Source organism: Notamacropus eugenii, chromosome 1, assembly GCF_028372415.1.
Source record: "Notamacropus eugenii isolate mMacEug1 chromosome 1, mMacEug1.pri_v2, whole genome shotgun sequence".
In the NCBI taxonomy this organism is placed as follows: domain Eukaryota; kingdom Metazoa; phylum Chordata; class Mammalia; order Diprotodontia; family Macropodidae; genus Notamacropus; species Notamacropus eugenii.
In genome coordinates, this window is record NC_092872.1 from 346328935 (window position 1) to 346347877 (window position 18943).

The 18943-nt window shown below is 42.2% G+C and overlaps 1 protein-coding gene across 4 annotated transcripts in view; it reads left to right on the top strand.

Annotated features, from left to right (window-relative positions):
• Positions 1–18943, top strand: part of AKT1 (AKT serine/threonine kinase 1) — a 138569-nt gene that overhangs the window by 113606 nt on the left and 6020 nt on the right. For 3 of the 4 annotated variants that reach the window (XM_072630054.1, XM_072630056.1, XM_072630057.1), the window contains 2 exons: positions 8940–9027; positions 17822–17924. In XM_072630054.1, coding sequence (XP_072486155.1) covers positions 8940–9027; positions 17822–17924 — 191 coding nt within the window. The remainder of the gene's footprint in view (positions 1–8939; positions 9028–17821; positions 17925–18943) is intronic. The other variant, XM_072630058.1, reaches the window with a different exon arrangement.

An 18943-nucleotide genomic window follows, 5' to 3' on the forward strand; every position in this document is an offset into this window, starting at 1 on the left:
ATACAGCTAATAAGTGTATGAGGCCAGATTTGAACTCAGGAAGATGAGTGTATCTGATTCCAAGCCCAGTGCTCTATCCACTGAGGCCTCAGTTTCCTCACCCTTAAATTGAGGGGTTTGGATTAGATGGCCTCAGAGGTCCCCTTCATGAATCTTTATGTCCACCTTCGAATTCAAGGATTTGAACTCATACCTGAGTAGGAGTTCCCTCTATAGCATCCCTGACCAGTGATGATCCATCCAGTACTGGAAGAACTCTTGGATAATGGAATTTATCTATTCCGCTTTTGGACAACTTTTATTATTTGGAGCCAGACCTGAGAGAGGGAGAGAGAGAGAGAGAGAGAGGTTACATTATGTAGTCTGGTTACTACCTTAAGTAATTTGTTTGAGAATTTTGTTCATCTTTGCCGTTCAAATGTTTCTATCCCCACATGAACATTTATTGGTGTTGAGGAGGTCACATGACCTTCAGGTGTCCTTCAAGTTCAAATAATATGCCTGATAATAATGACAATATTTGCTAGCGTTTAGAAAGCACTTTAAGGTTCAGTTAGATTTATCTCCCTACCCCCGGCGCCAGTTAGCAATAATAATAGCTAACATTTGTATAGCACTTACTACGTTCAAGGCCCTGTGCTAACAACTTTATGATTATCTCATTTGATCCTCACAACACGGGGAGATAGGGCTGCCATTATCCCTTTTAGGTTGTTCAGTTGTTTTTCAGTTGTGTCCAACTCTTTGTGACCCCATTTGGGGTTTCCTTGGCAAAGATACCGGAGTGGTTTGCCATCTCCTTCTCTAGCTCATTTTATGGATGAGGAAACTGAGGCATACAGGGTTAAGTGACTTGTCCAGGGTCACACAGCTCGTGTCTGAGGCCAGATTTGAAATCAGGGAGATGAGCCTTCCTGACTCCAGACCCAGCACTCTGTCTACTGCACCACTTACCTTCCTCTGTTTTTACAGATGAGGAAATTGAGGCAGATAGAGATTCAGTGATTTGCTTAGGCCAGATTTGAACTCAGATCTTCTTGAATCATGTTCCAGTTCTCTGTCCATCCAAATGCTAGCACTTAGCTATCCCTTCAGCCATCTAGTTATCTGCTCACATAAGGAAGTAGTAACAAAGCTCAGATCAAAGCCCAGGAATTCTGTGTCTTAGCCCAGGGTTCTCGCCACCATTTCCCCCCTGAAATTAATGTTCAGTTGGGTATTGTGCCTAATGAAACCACTTGAGCCCTTGGGACTGAGAAACAGCAAGGGTAGTTGTGTGAGAAGACAGGAGCCTGGGGTTGTTTCTGCCTTCCTTTGGTTAACCAGATAGAAGTTGAGATGAAAGTTTCTGTCTGCCTGTGCCAGCGACCTCTGGACCAACTTCTCCTTGGTTCAGAGTCTGGCGTCCTTGGTCGGAACTGCCCCTCCCTACGCCACCACTTATGTCCCAAGAGCTAGCCGGGAAACTGCTGTGTGGGGCCCAAAGTGGCGGCTGTGTTCTGCTGGTGTAGGAGTTCCTGGCCTAGCAGCTGCTGCTTGGAGTATCCTCCAAAGGAGAGGAGCCAGCTGCCTTCCCTGGCCTCCTTTGCTGGGTTGCCGCAGGGAATGGCCATGGGAACTGTTTGCATCCAGAGTGACAGTCCCCCCTCTAATATGATTCATGGTCCTTACCATCCCCTGACCAGAGTCATGTGTTCCCCAGCCCTCCTCTAGAAGGAGGACCAGTCTTTCCTCTTCTGTTCCTTCACCTAGAAAAAGAGAATTTCCTTCAGAAGGGAGAGAATTCCATTGGCACTCCTGGAAGAATTAAGACCCCTTTGAAGAGTGCACCAAAGCAAAAATATTGAGTCTAATTGAATATATGGAGTCTGTGACCTTGGTGGTCTGGGAGCTCCACCCACTGGTCCAGATGACAGCCTGTCTCAGTTATCTCAACTGCTGTGATGCTGGTCCGTGTTTGACCCATGAGCAGATCTATATGATATGAAGAATTTAAGAGTAAATATAAAATTCTTCAGTCCAGTTAATTTTTTTTTAATTTAGGTACAAGATGGGCTGAATAATAATATGTATGTGGAAGGAAAATATCTTGTTTATTGTGCCTCCCCAGTGCTATCATTTGGAGCTAAAGAAACAAGGCTGGTTTCCAGATGGAGTAGGGTGAACATCCCATTGCCTCCTGCCCTGGCCAGACTCCCCTAAAATACTGTGTCTGCTCCTGGGCGCCATATTGGAGGCACATCGATAAGCTGAAATGTCCAGAGGGAGGTGACTAAGCTATTCAGAGAACCGGGAACTGTGTTTAATGGGGATCAATCGAAAGAACTAGGGACATAAATTCCTTGAGGGCAGAGACTGTTTCGCCTTTGTCTGTTATTGCCAGCTCCTTGCACACAGTAGCTGCTTAATAAATGCTTGATTAATTGAACTCCTTGAGGGCAAGGATAGTTTCATTTTTATATTTCTATCACCAGTGCCTGACACAAAGTAGGGGCTTAGTAAAATGCAGGGGATAAAAGTACTGGGGCTGGATTCACGAAGACCTGAGTTCATATTGACCTCAGACACTTAGGTGCTGTATGGCCTGGGCAAATCATTTCACCTGTGTCTGCCCTAGTTTTCTCATCTGTAAAATGGGCATAATTATAGCCCCTGCCTTCCAGGGTTGTTGTAAAGATACAATGAGATGAGATTTTGTAAAGCTCTTTGCAAACTTTAAAATGCTATAGAAATGCTAGTTATTATTATTATAATAAATGTTTAATATTTTAAAATTAAAATAGTATTAAAACTTATGGGGGAGGTGGTTTCATAATCGCTCTCTTCAAACATCTGAAAGGTTGTCATGTGGAAGAGAGATTATAGTTCTCCAGATGATGTGACCATTTTTGGAGGTTGTAGATGGATTAGATTAGGTAGTCTCTGAGGTTCCTTTCAGCCCTGAGATTGTATGATCCTTTGGCCTTGACTTTGGTGGGGATAGTGCAGGGAACATATTTTAGCTCACTCTCTTCTCTTGGTGATTTCCAGCATCTGAAGATCCTAAACCGTAATAACTCCTCCCAATGGTAGAGAACTTAATATTCAGAAAATTCTTTTCTTCTCTTTGTGAGATAGTTAGGCAAGGTGGAGATTTGCTCATTTACAGATGAGAAAATGAGGCTCAAGCTCAAAAGTGGTTTTACCTCTAGGGCCTCCTTGCTGGCGAGCTTTGGAACTTGCCCGCACACCAGGTGTTTGCAGCTCCATGTTTAGTGTGTATACCACATTGTATCTCTAAACAGAATGGGGGATCTGGGAGTAGGGGAGTGAGTTGTCTGTCCCTCAGCTCTGCTGAGCACAAAAGAACCTGGTGACTGAGATTAAAAATTATTTTCCTTGGTGGTACAGTCCATTTACTCAGCATGATTCTGCCATATCTACAAAAGAATAGTTGCCTTCCTGCTGGGGACCTTTTCCCTATTTGCACACAGATTCTTATCTGTCCCCTCACCCCAACCCACTGCACCTCAAAGCCCCACAGGGAAGACTTAAGTGCGTTGTTGACTACACACTAAAATTGTCTAAGACATAAGCCTACCTCCTCAAAACTTCCATTTCAGTGTATGATACACTAATGGCTGTCACATTTCTTGCCTTCCCAATGGATGGGGGAGGAGAGAGGAGGGACAGAATTTGGAAAAAAATCAGGAAAGATTTTTTTATTAATTAATTTTTAGTTTTCAACATTCACTTCCATAAACTTTTGAGTTTTAAATTTTCTCCACCTCCCTTAGATGGCATGCAATCAGACATAGTCTCTACATGTGCATTATATTAAACATATTTTCACATTAGTCATGTTGTAAAGAGGAATTAGGTACAGCGGGATGAACCACAAGAAAGAAGAAACAAAACAAAACAGTGAAAAAGAGAGAGTAAATAGTCTGCTTCCATCTGCATTCAGACTCCCAAGTTCTTTCTCTGGATGTGGACAGCATTTTCCATCATGAGTCTTTTAAACATGTCTTAGATCCTTGCATTGTTGAGAAGAGTCAGGTCTATCAATTAGTCATTACACAATATGGCTGTTACTATGTACAATGTTCTCCTGGTCCTGCTCACTTCACTCAGCATCAGTTCATGCAAGTCTTTACAGGTTTTTCCAAAGTCCACCTGCTTATCAAGACTTTTTTTTAAAAAAAAATGGAGAAAAAAAATATGATACAAGGGAAAAACACTGGTTTTGGAGTCTGAAACTTCAGGTTCAAATCCTGACTACTCCTTATAACAGGGGTGATTCTGGACAAGTCACTTTAACCACTCTGGTCTTCACATTCATTCCCCATTTGAAAAATTCAGAAGTTGGACTGGATGACCTTGAAGGTCCCTTCCAGCCCTAAATCAATGAATCTTCTGGTCTTGCCCTGAGTAATTAGAAGAAAGAGACCCATCTCTTCCTTCACAACATGGTCATCATCTCCTCCAGTGGATGCGTGATTCCAAGGACACAGCTCAGACTCCATCCATGCCTGCCAATCCTGTGCCACTTGGATCCGTGTCTTCCCATCAAATGAGATGACATAGAGCAGTCTGCATTCCTTACAACGGTTAATTATCACAAGTATCAGAGCACTAGCAGCTGAATTCTAATAGTAACAGCTGTCATTTATATAGCGCTTCCTGTGTGCCAGGCACCGTGCTAAGTGCTTTATAATTATTATCTCATGTGATCCTCACAGCAAAGGTGAGGAAGGTGCTCTTATTATCACCCCCATTTTACAGATGAGGAAACTGAGGTAAATAGAGGTTAAACAACTTCTCCAGGGTCACACAAATGTCTGAGGCCAGATTTAAACTCTGGTTTTCCTGACTCCAGGATCAGAGCTCTATCCACTGCACCACCCAGCTACCCCAACCTACTTTATTCCAGATAATGTGCTTAGCTTTATAATTTATTATAATCATTAATTATATTAATTTATAAAAATTATATTAACATTAATTTGTAATAAGCTTCATACTTATCGTCTCATTTTCCCCCTAACATTTACATAATACCTACTATGCGCCAAGCATGGTACCAAGCACTTTATGTTATTATCTCATTTGATCCTCCTAACAATCCCTCAAGGTAGGTGCTAGGTGCTCTTTTTATCCCCATTTTACAGATGAAGAAACTGAGGCAAACAGTTTAATTGGTTTGCACTAGTTCACACAGATCATGAGTGTCTGAGGCTAGATTTGAGCTAGATTTGAGCTTAACCCCAAGGCCAGCGCCCTGTTCACTGTACCACCTAGCTGCCCTAACATTATGTTTGTTAACTCCACCAAGTCCTACTTGTAGGCCTCAAAGTGACACAGAAGTGACCATGGACTCTTGAAGCCCTTGTCAGCAAAGTGGAAGTTCTGCAAAGCTGGAAAGGGTGCATATGTAGTAAGAGATCGTGGCTGCCTTCCTGAGGATCAGCGTTAATGACTAGGGGGTGTGGGGTGGGGAAAGGCTCATCACGAGCAGGTTGGCCACTAGGAGAGAAATTATTGACATCCCATAAAACAAAAAGAAATATGCAACCCACAAGCATGTTTAAAGTTGGAGATACAAAAATAGAGAACCTTCCTCAGACACTTCCTATCCTTCTGGCCTACATCCTACTAATTTCCCTGAGTATTGAGCTTCTTAGCCCTTAGGGCAGAAAGGATCAAAGGAAGATTCTTACCTGAGGACTCTGGGGCAGTAGGATAGTGAGAGGAGAAGAAGTAGCCAGAGAATGAAAAATTGACCTGTTGGAAACTTACATTTGACCTTTTTCTTATACAACCTGAGGGTTTCCTTTGAGGATTAGATTGTCTTAATTATTAGGCCATTATGTTCTGCCAGTTCATCAACCTACCTACATATTTGAATGTCACATCTTCTACTCCCATGTAATTATTTTCCAACTACATGAAAAATAAATTGCCCCTTCTCTATCAAAAAATGAATAGTGTTGTTCTTCCGGTGATTCTGCATGCTCCATTGGTGTCCACACAAAAAATTCTGTGATTATTGTGGGAAAGGAGCTAAAAGACCCATTTCCCAATTGAAAAATGGTCGGAGGTAATGCATAGGCAGTTTTCAAAGGAAAAAATTGAAGTTATTTACAGCCATGTGAAAAAATTCTTGAAATCACTAATAATTAAGGAAATACAAATAAGCAACCCTGAGGTTTCACCTCAAATCCATCAGACTGGCAAAGCTGACAAAAAATGACAAATGTTGGCATGGCCTTGGGGAAACAGACATACCTAGTGCATTGTTGATAGACCTGTGAATTGGTTCAGCCATTCTGAAAAGCAATTTGGAACCATGCTCTGAAAGTCACTAAAATGTATATATCCTTTGACCTGATATAACCATGACCAGGGCCTACATCCCAAAGAGATAAAAGAAAGAAGGAGAGAATCAGTAGGTACAAAAATATTGATAGCAATTTTTTTTTCTAGTGGCAAAGAACTGAAAACTAAGCAAGTATCCATCAGTTGGGGAATGACTGAACATATAGTATATGAGTAGAATGGAATACTATTATACTGTAAGAAAGGACAAAAAGAATGATTTCAGGGGGAAAACAACAAAACATCTGAAAATTCTTATATGAACTGATTTGTGTGCATGTGCGTTTGTCCTTCATTCTCGAAGAAGACCATGACATCAAGGTGATGACATGACTTGCAGTTGACTTTGATTTGAGTGAGGGAGGGCTGTGCAGGGTCACCAACCTCACTTTCTTCTCCTGAGCCATCTGGGTCCAGTGGCCTGATATTCACCACGACTGGAGATGGCCCAGGATGCAATGGGAGATCCTGGCCCTTTCATACCAAGGTTTAGACTAAAATGAAGAGAACTGGGAGGACAATTTATCATACTATAAAATGAGATGAGATAACCAACAACTTGTAAACACCAACAACTTGGAAAGATTTAAGAACTGATCCGTGCAATGAATGCAGTTCCAGAGGGTTGATGTTGAAACATGCTGAGAGAGGATACAGTCAAGATGCAGGATAAGACATGCGATGTTAGACATGACCAATGTGGAGATTTTTAACTTGACTATGACAGGGAATGACTAAACCAGTTGTGATTCTTCAATATAATAGCTTCAAGCAAAAACACATAATGGAGAATACAGAGAGGTACAGGAAGATTTATATAAACAGATGCAAAATTAAGTAGCACAGAAAAAAATATGCAGTGACTAACAATGTAAAAGGAAAGAAGAAACAGCACAGAGCTTGGCTCTAGGAGTTGAAAAAAATGTACCTCTTTCCTTCACTGCTTGTTGGGGGCCTGTGGGTATGAAATGATGCACAGTTCTCTGATATAGTTCATAGACTCATGTAGCTTGAACTTTAACAAAGATGGCCTTAGATATCATCCGTCTAACACTCATTTTTACAGGTCAAGGTCAAAAACAAAGTTAAGTAACTTGCCCGAAGTCACATAGGTAGAAAGAGCCAGAGTTCAGACTCAGTTTCTATGATTCCCACTTCAGCATGGTACTATGGTTGTTGCTCTGTTGGCTTGGGTTAGACTAGAGCAAAGACCCAGGTTGGAAGATTTGCAAAAAATAGGTACTTGCAGGCGTGAGATTTATCACTATGCAGCACAGCAAGCCCACAAAAATAAAACCACACATACGTACTATGTAGCTATATGGACAGAGGCTTGACCATGCAAGGCCAGTGGTACTGACAGCGTGAGAGACGTGCACTGTGGCAAGATCTCAGTAAGAATACACATTTAGAGTGTGGTCTGTGCAAAAAAGTTTTATACCTTAAAAATAGGCTTGATTGAGAACAAATAATTGTCAGGTATGGGACAGGAATTCTTAACCAGAATTGGATGTGGTTGGGAAATTACCTGTGTTGCATTTTGGTACCAGACTTGGTTGGAGAAGTTCCGTAATTTGGACCAGAAATTGGGTGAGGGTATGAATGTGTTAACAGGGATCCCAGAAATGGGTGTCATGGCAATCTGCTGGAGCTTAGAAGCCTCGGTCATTCATATGTTTGATGTAAGGTCAGAATGAGTCAGGACAGTGAAAACGTACAGTCTGTTTGTTATTGCTTATATGTTTATGGTCATTAGGACCACTTAGCCTCAGGGATTCCATGTTGGAGTCCTTTCACTTATACTACAACATCAAAAATATATTTCACAAATTTAAATTATTATATTACTGTATTAATTTTGCTTACCTGTTTTTTGGGGGTTTCTTTTAAAATATTTTTTACACAGATGGCTAATTGGATAGGGGAGGGGGAAGGCATTTATATGCACACACACTCGTGTGTGTGTGTGTGCGCGTGTGTGCGTGTGTGTGTGTGTGTGTGTGTGTGTGTGTGTGTGTGTGTGTAAAAAGGGAGCAAAGTGTAGAAGCACTGGACCTGGAGTCAGAAAGACCTGAGTTCAAATCTGGTCTCAGACACCTACTAGTTGTGTGATTTTGGGCAAGTCATGCCTGTTTGCCTCAGTTTCCTAATCTGTGAAATGAACTAGAGAAAGAAGTGGCAAACCACTGTAGTATCTTTACCAAGAAAGCCTCTAAAGATCACAACGAGGAGGACACAACTGAACAACAACATGGAAGTACAGATTTTTCAGATGTATATGTTTGTAAATGAACGTAACATAAAAACAAAAGTTATCACTAAGAATAGATTTTTTTTTTAGAGCCCTAAACTTAGAAGTCGCAAGGCCTGACTTTCAGGATTGGTCCTGCTGCTTTTTGCCTGTGTGATTTGCCTGTGTGGTTGCTGTTCCCCTCAGGTCCTTACCTGTGGCCTCTAAGGTGCTTTCCTGCCTCCAAAATGCTTCAGGAGAGACCCTGGTGGGGATTTATCATTGTGGTCGATTTGAAAGTAACTTTGTCCTTTCTTCTCTCCCCCTCCTCTCTCTCTCTCTGTTTCTGCAGGTTAGGTGGGGGACCAGACGATGCAAAAGAGATTATGCAGCACAAGTTTTTTGCTAGCATTGTATGGCAAGATGTCTATGAAAAAAAGGTGGGTTCCCAGGAGGCAAGGAAGGTGGGGCTACTAAGTGAGGCATGGGTTCACTCTGGGCTTCTCTTCCCAGAGGATACCCAGCAGGCATTGGAGCTGTTTCAAAGTAGAATGGGACTTCAAGGAAGCATTGAGTTTTCCATCCCTAGAAATCCTCATAGAGGCTGAATAACCGCTTGTGGGGGATGTTATGGGTATGTGTGTATAGTATTGCTTATGTGGAAGGCGAAAGAGTAGACCTCCAAAGTCTCTTCCCACTCTGGAGTTGTATGATTCTGTGACCCTAATAATAATGATAATAAATAATAATAACAGCTAGCATTTACATAGTGCTGTAACATTTGCAAGATGCTTTACAGTATTATCTTATCCTCACAGTAGCCCTGAGAGGCAGGTGCTGTTTTTATCCCTATTTTATTTACAGATGAAGAAACTGAGGCAGACAGAGGTTAAGTCTTGCTTAGTAAGTGTCTGAAGGGAGATTTGAACTAAGGCTTTCTTGGCTCAAAGTGTAGACTCTTTCCACTGTGGCCATCCAGTGTGACTCTGTTGCTGCTAAATTGAGATTAGACTTTTGGAGTTGCCTGTCTGTAGCATCCTATTTCCCCACTGGAAAGCGAAAGGAGGGGCTTCTAGGGCATGGCGGGGCTATTGGCAGAGCCTGAGGCACCCGTTCCTGGCCTCTGCCCTGGCTTGGGTGCCTGCCAGCAGCTTGGCCAAGAGGCCTTGGATACTTTGCCCATTCCCCTCTATTTCATCGTATGAATCAGGCAGCTCCGGAGGTCATAGGAAGCTGGGGGCACGGGAAGCATTTTATCCTGGCATTTCCTCCTGAGCATCAGACCCTGTTTGTGTTCATATCCTTGATCCTCTTAAGAATTGGGATATTGTTTATATGTCCTTATACTAGAGTAGATGCCCAGCACTACTCTGCCTGCTGCTTCCAAAAAACAATAACAAAAAAACCCTCTCTCTTGTTCTCTGTTTCTCATCAGCAGAAGTTTATAGGCTCATTGGATTTAGAGGTAGAGGGGAGAGGAGGTCCTTAGAAGTTATTTCTTTCCAGGGTGGGGAAACATGTGGCCTCAAGTGTGGCCCTTTGATGGAATCCAAATGTGGCCTCAGGGCCGCAGGCCTCCCACCCCTGGAAACCCTCTTGTTTTATGACTCAGAAATCGGAAGTGCCTTGGAATCAGGAGAGACCTGAATTCCAATCCTGCCTTCTGACACTTTATCATGAACCTCAGTTCCTTCCTCTGCAAAATGGGAATAATGATATTTGTGTTACAGAGCTGCTATGAGGAGTAGATGAGACCATGCATTTTAAGTGCTTTGTAAACTGTAAAGGGCTCCAAATGTTTACTGTCTTCATAAGCCCAGTCATTGCTCTTTCTTCCATAACAGGCTGCTTCTGTTAGTTTTTTCTCTGAGCTCAGAGGATAAAATATATGTGTGTGTGTGTGTGTGTGTGTATGTATATATCTACACATATATATATATTTGCATATATATACACACATTTACGTATATAAATTTTATAGATCAGTTTTCCCATTTATTTAAAAATTGTAGGCACGTATTTTTTTTTGCCCTTTTCACATATATTTATTTATAGCTTTTTGAAAAAAATAGAGTTCCAAATTCCCTCCTTCCCTCTCACCCTTCCCCCACCCCCTGAGAAGGCAATGTATGGGTGACATGTTCTAGCCGTTAGTAACCTTGCCTTCCCTGTTTAACAGTCAAAGAATTTGAGGGTTGCAAGGGACATACTGGATGTATGACCAATCTGTACATAAAGAGAACCCTCCCCCTACTATGACATAGCCAACAAGGGGTCATTCAGTCCCACCCCAGAACTGTGATACGTATGTCTCTTGTAGCTCCCTAGCTGGGCACATGCAGGTGGTAGGTGGGGGCTAGGTGCTTGATTTGCTGACACATCATGTCCTTCATTGAAGCGCCTGGCTCAGGGCATGTGTCTGTCCTTCTGCTGGGATATAGGTCCTTACTCAGAAATGCTTCACCTGTCCTCAGTTCCTGGTAACAAGCTTGTTTCATTTCCTGTGTCTTCTGATGATGAAGCACAACATTCCCTACGCCCTAGCAGGGAGACCTGCTGGCTGTTCTCACCCTCAGAGGCAACTCAGGTCCTTCCTTTGTTCTCCTCCAGCCTACGTGGTCCCAGAGCCCACCTGCATCCTAGAGGGAAGGCAACTCATCAGCCTCCATCCTCTTGCTAGCTTCTTCTGGCCTCCTCGGTGATCCCTGGATGGGCATCCTGGGGATGGCAAGGGGGGGACCTTGTAGCCCTTTCTCTACCTTTTTTCTGCTACCACTTACCAGCCCATGCCCACTGGGTGTTTTTTAATTCACCTAGATTCTCCTGGCTCGAGTGTGGATACCTAGTCATTCCCCTAGCTGCTCAAAACAAAAGTGGAGTTTTTTTACCTTTAAATGTTATTTCTTTTTTTTCAAATTCTAAACTTAAAACACCAAAAGAAAAAAAAAGAGCATTTGACACCACACAGCTCAATATATAAAAGGAGTGTATATGAAACCACAAATCTCCATTTCACAATGTTTGCTTTTTTAAAAAGTATATAATAAATTCTGCATATTACTTTCAGAGCTGTCCTGTTTTCGTCTGTTTCCTTCCATTCTCTTTGGTGCATTAAAAAAAAAAAAGTTAGTGCCTTTTTTTTTTTTTTTTTGCATTACTTCAAGAAAGAAAAGGAAGTATGGGGGGGAGCCTATAAAAATATTAGTATAGCCAAACAAAACAAATCCACTGAGTGACCACGTCCAGTAATGTACGTCTCTATACCTTGTATGTTATTTCACCATAGATCCTGCTTGGATAATAACGACAGTAATAATAGCAGCTAACATTTATATGATGCTTAGTGTGTGCCCGGCAATGTGCTAAGGGCCTCACATCTATTATGTTGTTTAAATCATCACAACCACTTCAAGGCAAACAGAGGTTAAGCAGTTTGCCCAGGGTCACACAGCTACTAAGCACCTGAGGTTGGATTTGAACTCAGGTTTTCCTGACTCGAGGCCCAATGCTCTAACCACTGTACTATCTAGCTGCCTTTGATCAGAGTTTTTAATTCTCTCAGTTGTTTTTCTTTACGATGTTCTGCTTTCTTCATTCTGTGTTAGTTACCAAGAATTCTCTAAAATCTCTTTGGTCTTTTTAAAAATAATACTTTATTATTCTTTCCCAATTACACGTAAAAACACTTTTTAACATTCATTTTTTAAAAATCTGAGTTCTGAATTCTCTTCCTTCTCCCCTCCCCTCCTCCTTCTTTGAGACAAGTAAGCAATTTGATATAGGTCATACATGTGCAGTCATGCAAAACATTTCCATATTAGTCGTGTTGTGAAAGAAAACACAGAACAAAAACAAAAAATACTACACAAAGAATAAAGGAAATGAAAAATACTATGCTTCGATCTGCATTCAGACTCCACTAGTTCTTTCTCTGTATGTGGATAGCATTTTTCGTCATGAGTCCCTTGGAATTGTCTTGGATGATAGCATTGCTGAGAACAGCTAAGTCCTTCACACTTGATCACCATACTCTGTTCATTTCTTACAGCTTGATAATATCCCATTACATTTAACTCAGCTCGTCCTCTCCCTCTCCCCTTCAAAGGAAGGTAAATTTGGATGTCCAGAAGCTGCCCAATTAACTTGGGGCTTACTGGTTAGATTCCTTCCTTCCTTCCTTCCTTCCTTCCTTCCTTCCTTCCTTCCTTCCTTCCTTCCTTCCTTCCTTCCTTCCTTCCTTCCTTCCTCCCTCCCTCCCTTCCTTCCTTCCTTCTCTCTTTCTCTCTCTTTCTCCTTTTCCCACTGGAGCTCAAAGATTAGAACACAATAGGTCCCTGCACAAGCACTACTTCATGGCTATATTTTGGGTCATGAAACTTTTGTCCAGCAACCCTGAGGTCTTCTTCTCCTACTTTGATTTTTTTTTTTATTTAATTAAAGGGGCCATCCCTTGACTCACTTCTTTAGAAGATCTATTCACTGAATGGGCATTATCTCACTCAAAGTGAGAACCTGAAAAGACCTTAGCCTAAAAGGGCCAGAGTCTCCCATTGCATCCTGAGTCATCTCCAGTCATCCTGATGAATATCTGGCCACTGGACCCAGATGGCTCTGGAGGAGAAAGTGAGGTTGGTGACCTGCACAGCCCTCCCTCACTCAAATCAGAGTCAACTGGAAGTCATGTCATCATCTCCTTGATGTCATGGTCCTCTTCGAGAACAAAGGACAAACACATCAACAACCACAATCTCATTATATTTATATACATTTACCATTTGTTCAACCGTTTCCCAATTGCCTAAGGGGCAGTGTGAAGTATCCCCTTAGAATCTAGTTCTTTTCTCCTCCCCTTCTTCCTCCTTCCAAATTCCTGCTTTCAGGATCAGGAAGTTTGTTTTGTTTATGACATTTCCCTCCCCATTATTTCACTCCCACTTAATACCGCCTCTCCTCATTTCCCACCTTTTGAGTTTGATGCATTTCTGCAGCAGATGGTGACCACGGTTCTGTTATTTTCTTAACCCTTCTTTGTCAGTTTCAGGTAAGAGTGGGGCTTCCCTGATGCCCACTCCTCTCATCCTTTTCATGTTTATATATTCTTAGCACCTCAGTTAGGAGAGCTGTCAAGCTCCACTCTCTTTCTACTTTTATCCATGAGTGTATTCTTCCTTTTACCCTGCCTCCCTTCTTTTCACTATTTTAAAGCCATGGAAGAAAACCAATCTTCCCCTCCCCCCACCTGCTCACTTCTGCCTAGGACCTCTGTTTTTCTTATTTAGGTATTTCTTTTCTACATTTTGAAGACAAGGTTCTGAAGGAACACTTGTTTCTGGTCCCCTCATTAGAATGTGAGCACTCCCATCATGTGATAGCTCCCTACAGCATCTCTAATGAATTCACCTCTCGGTTTCTTTGGACTCTTGGCTTTGTATTTCAAAATTCCTCTGTTCCATTAAAGATCCACTTTTTCCCCTGTAGGATTATACTCAACTTTGCAGGTTAAGTTGTTCTTGGTTGTAAGTCTGTATCTTTCTTTACCTTCTGGGATATTGAATGCCAAGATCTTCTCTGGTTTTTATTACAAGCTGCCAGGTCTTGTGTGAGCCCAATTGCATAATTCCTTGGTATATGAACTGCTTCTTTCTGGTTAGAACAGTATGTCTTCTTAGATGAGGGAGCTTTGGGTTTTGGCAATGATATTCCTGAGACTTCCCCCTTTGGGGTTCCTTTCAGGAGGTGATCAATGGATTTTCTCTATCGTTGCTCCCTGGTCTGACAGATTTGAGTAGTTTTACTTATGATTTCTTGAAATAGAATGTCTGGATTTTTTTTTTTAAATCACAGTTTTGGAGCAGTCTGATGAGTCTTAAATTCTTTCTCGTTGATTTCTTTTCCAGGTCAGTTGTTTTGAATATCAGATAATCTTACATTTTCTTCTGTTTTTTCCATTGTTTGATGCTGTTCTAACATTTTTTGCTGTTTCATGAAATCATTGATTTTTGTTGGTCTGTCTGCTTTTCAGAAATTTATTTCCTGGATAAGGATTACCATTTTCTCTTCTGACCTACTTATTCTCCTTCCAATTCTTTCCTCAAGAACTCATTTCCTTTTTTAATGTCTTACCTCATTTCTTCTAGGTATTCATGTATTCCTTGTGGAAAATCCCATTTTTTTTTTTCTTTGAGTCTCTGCTTGCAGTTCTTGGAGTTAAATTTGCAGTGATTTTTTTTTTTAAGTTTGAAATTTTAACATTTTTTTTTGAGTTCTAAATTTTTCCCCCTCTCTTCCATTCACTGAAAAAGCAAGCAATATATTATCAATTATACATGTGAAATCATGCAAAACATATTTCCATGTTATCCATGGGGCAAAAAAACTAAAGAAAAACAGTGAAAGTGAGAAAATTCTACTTCAGTTTGTACTCAGAGTTCATCAGTCCTCTCTCTCGAGATGGATAGCATTTTTTTATCATGAGTCCTTTGGAATTGTTTTGGATCATTGAATAGATCAGAGTAATAACTGAGTCACAATTGGTCATCATTACGACGTTGCTGTTACTGTGTACAATGATCTCCTAGTTCTTTTGCACTAGTTTTTGATGCCATTTGGTGTTTTCTATGACTTAGCCATCTCTTCAGCTTTAGTTCCTGAATTAGAACTTTGTGCCAGGGACAAGGCCCTGTTACCCTTTTGAATGAGGCGATCTGGTCCCCTTGGTTCTTGCACTGATCTCCTTGGATTCAGCCCCCTCAGCATCTTCGAGCTTCAGAGCAGTGAATCTTCAGAGTCCTCTCTAGCATTTCAGGGCTGCGTTAGGGTCCTCAGAGCCCCAGGGCCTGAGCTGACCCAGTCTGAGGGCTGCAGGAGCTTTCTGACAACCCTGGTTGCCTTTAAAGTGATTGCCGCCTCTGGACATAGAGCCTATAGGCTACATATATTTTGTGTCAGGTCAGGGTGGGAGACCCTGATATTGACTCTGGATATACAGCCTTACAGGCTACATGTACTCTGTGTCTGGCCAACCTGGGAGGCCCTGACACCGACTCTCCTGGGGCTTGGGGATGGGCCCTTCCCTATTGTCCACAGGCTATTGGCCGGTGTGTGTGTGTGTATGTATATGTATGTATGTGTGTATGTGTGCACACACAGTTCTGGAATGGAAGATGTCACTTACTGTAGTTCCTCATTGTGTTTATTGAGCATTTTCCAATCTGGTGCTAACTCCGGGGTCTTGTTGGAGTAGGGATGTGGGCGCCGGTGGCGTGATTCCCATTCAGGTGGCCATCTTGGCAAGATGACAGATGTAGTGTTATAAGCTAGAGCAGGGACCCATGAGCTAAGAATGGTTTTGAAATTTTTAAACGAAATTTTCTTGTATTGAAAAATATAAAAGCCAGTCTTGTCTCCATACAGTAATAGGCAGCAGGTCTGAATTTAGCCCTTGGGCGATAGTTTGCTGTGGCTAAAATAAAGAAAGTAAATTAAGAAGCACTTCTGGAATCCAAAAGTGGCTAATAGCAGCTCCTTGTGCAATCATAATCATAGCTGTAACAACCAGTAGCTAATGTATATAGTGCTTTATATACCAGCTTATTTAGGACATATTTTATTATACCTGTGTCATTGCTGTGTATTATATCATATATAGCATTGTGTCATGTCCTATTATCTATTACATTCTGTTCTGTTCTAATATATTAACATTAGATTAATATATATTATATGTTACACTACATCTTGTCATATGTTATGATACTGTATTATATATCATGTGTCACATAAATCATATTTATCATATCATGACGTTGCATTATAATATAGTATAGTAATGAGTACCCTTGGGAAACCTGGATTCATTCAAATCCTATCCCTGACTTTTTTCTCATGTGACTGTCCCCCTTGGCATGTTATTTAACCTGTTTCCTCACCTGTAAAAAAAAGGGTGGGTGTATATTGCTCATCAGTCAAAAAGCATTTATTAAGCACTTGCTGTGTACTAGGCACTGAGCTTGGGATACCGAGACAGAAGTGAAACAATCCCTATCTTCGAGGGATTTCCATCCCTGGGTGAGACAGGGACATCTATATATAGGTAGATACACAGAAGATATGGGGTGGTTATCAGAGCTCCTTTTTCTGGAGTATATTAAGACTTACGAAGCACATTGATTACAACATCCCCATAAGGTGGGTTGTTCACCGATTATAACCATTTTGTAGGTGATGAAACCAAGTCTTAGAGAAGTGAAATAACTTTTCGAGTTCTCCTTCATCTGACGGGGAAAGCCACTACAGCTCCTCCATAACCAGCTTCCTTCCCATCTAGTGAATATTGGGGTCTGACCTTGCCTTGCATTTCAGGAGAAGACCCCCTCCGCTTTCTGCTTTGTCCCAGTTCCTCCCCATTTTAAAGCTGACACCTTCCTTGGTTCCTATCACTAGTTTTGGGTGAACCTTCAAGGTACTGTCATTTGGATAATCACCATGATTAAATGATTTCTGAAGTCTCTTCCATGCACAAAAAATATCTAGTTTGACCTCTCCATTGAGCACGTCAAGAAACTGAGGCTCTGAAATGGAAAGTGATTTGCCAGAGGTACAGGAACAAGTTCTGACAAAGCCAGGGTTAGTGCCCAGGCCTTTTGGGCCCCACTCCTCCCTGGTCACATCCCCAGAACACTTTGTCCAATCAAAACTCGAAAGAATGGATGTAGGTGAATTTGGTGCTGTTTACCTCTCTTTGCCCTTTACCCACCTGGCTCATCTGTCCCTTGGTCAGAGAGGAAGAGTTGCCCAAAACAAGAGTATCTGAGCCCAGCTGCACCTGTGGTTTGCCACCTGTGATTGATAGATTGAAACAGGGGAGCAGGCAGTTATGAAGTGCCTACTGTGTGCCATGCTAGGGATACAGAACAATGCCTTGATTCTCTTAGTGAGCTTTTTAGCCCATTGGGTAGGAAAGAGGTTGTGGTCCCCCTGGGGCTGGAGGCACTCAACTGGGGGATGGAGGGGACTGGTGTTGCCTGGTGAACTCTGAGGAAGTCCAGAGAAATCTGCCACAAACAGGGTAAAACCCGAGTCAGTGTCCATCCAAGTCATTACTCTAAGGTCCCCTTCCCTTGGAGGAGCAGCCAGCACCAAGGATATGTCAGAGAAGATAAAGGATCAGCATGACAGGTGGCTTTAAGAACTGAGGATTCACACACATTTCTTTCTTCCCATCTTTCCTGGCAGCTGGTGCCTCCGTTTAAGCCACAAGTCACATCTGAGACAGACACCAGGTATTTTGATGAGGAGTTTACAGCCCAGATGATCACAATCACCCCTCCTGACCAAGGTGAGTGCCAGGATTTGGAGGGGCAACAGCTGGGGCAGGACCTGGTGGATCATGGGGGATGGTGGAGGCCTGGCCTTGGGAGGTGGGAGGAGAGGAGCAGTGTATAAGAGGCGTAGACTAGAGAGGAAAGGGGTTGTGGGGAGAACAGAGGCCAGAAATAAATGGGGAGGTAGAGACTTGGACTAGAAAAGGTGAAGCCTGGGACTCAGCAGAAAAAGGCTAGGAAGATGGAGGCAGAGACCAGAGGTTGGGGAAGACAGAAGAAAGCAGAAACCTGAACTAGGGGTATAAAGGCCTGGGCTAGAGGGACAGAGACTGAGACTAGGAAGACAGAACCCAGCCCTGGAGACAAAAGCTGGGGGTTATTGGAGTGAGTGAGGTTAGGTGGTTCAAGAGCTGGTGCTGATGACTCTTCCCCAGGAGCTATTGACCTCTCAAAAGGGATGCTGGAGAGTGAATAGGTGTAGGAGGTGGATTTAGGTAGGGAGCCTGTCGTGGATGTGGTCCATTTGAAGAAGCTTTTACTTCTTTGTTAAAGGCTTCCTCGGGGTCTGGGCTGGTGTGCAAGGAGTGATGAGCAGCCCTTCACAATGGGGGAGCTTAGCTTTAGTGCGTGGCTCTGACATGGACTTGTTGTGTGACCTTACAGGTGTCCCTTCCTGTCTTTGTGCCTCACTAAATTGTTCTGTAAATTGAGGAGGTTTGATTGGATGGTAATTGGGAGGTCACAGTCTGTGTTTAAGAAGAATGAGAATAACTCCTATTTCTATAGTCCTTACAGGTTTATAAAGGGTTTTTTCTTAGAGTAACCTTGTGTATTGGATGGTACAATGTTGTCATCTGTAATAGTGGTGGCAGTTGTGGCAGCTGTGATAGTAGTGGTAGTAGTAGTTGCTGTTGTTTTATAGGTGGATAAAATGAAGCTCAGAAAAGATAAGTGAGTTGTCTAAAATCCCAATACCAAGCATTTATTAAGCATCTGGTGTATGCCAGTCACTTTGCCAAGCACCAGGGATACA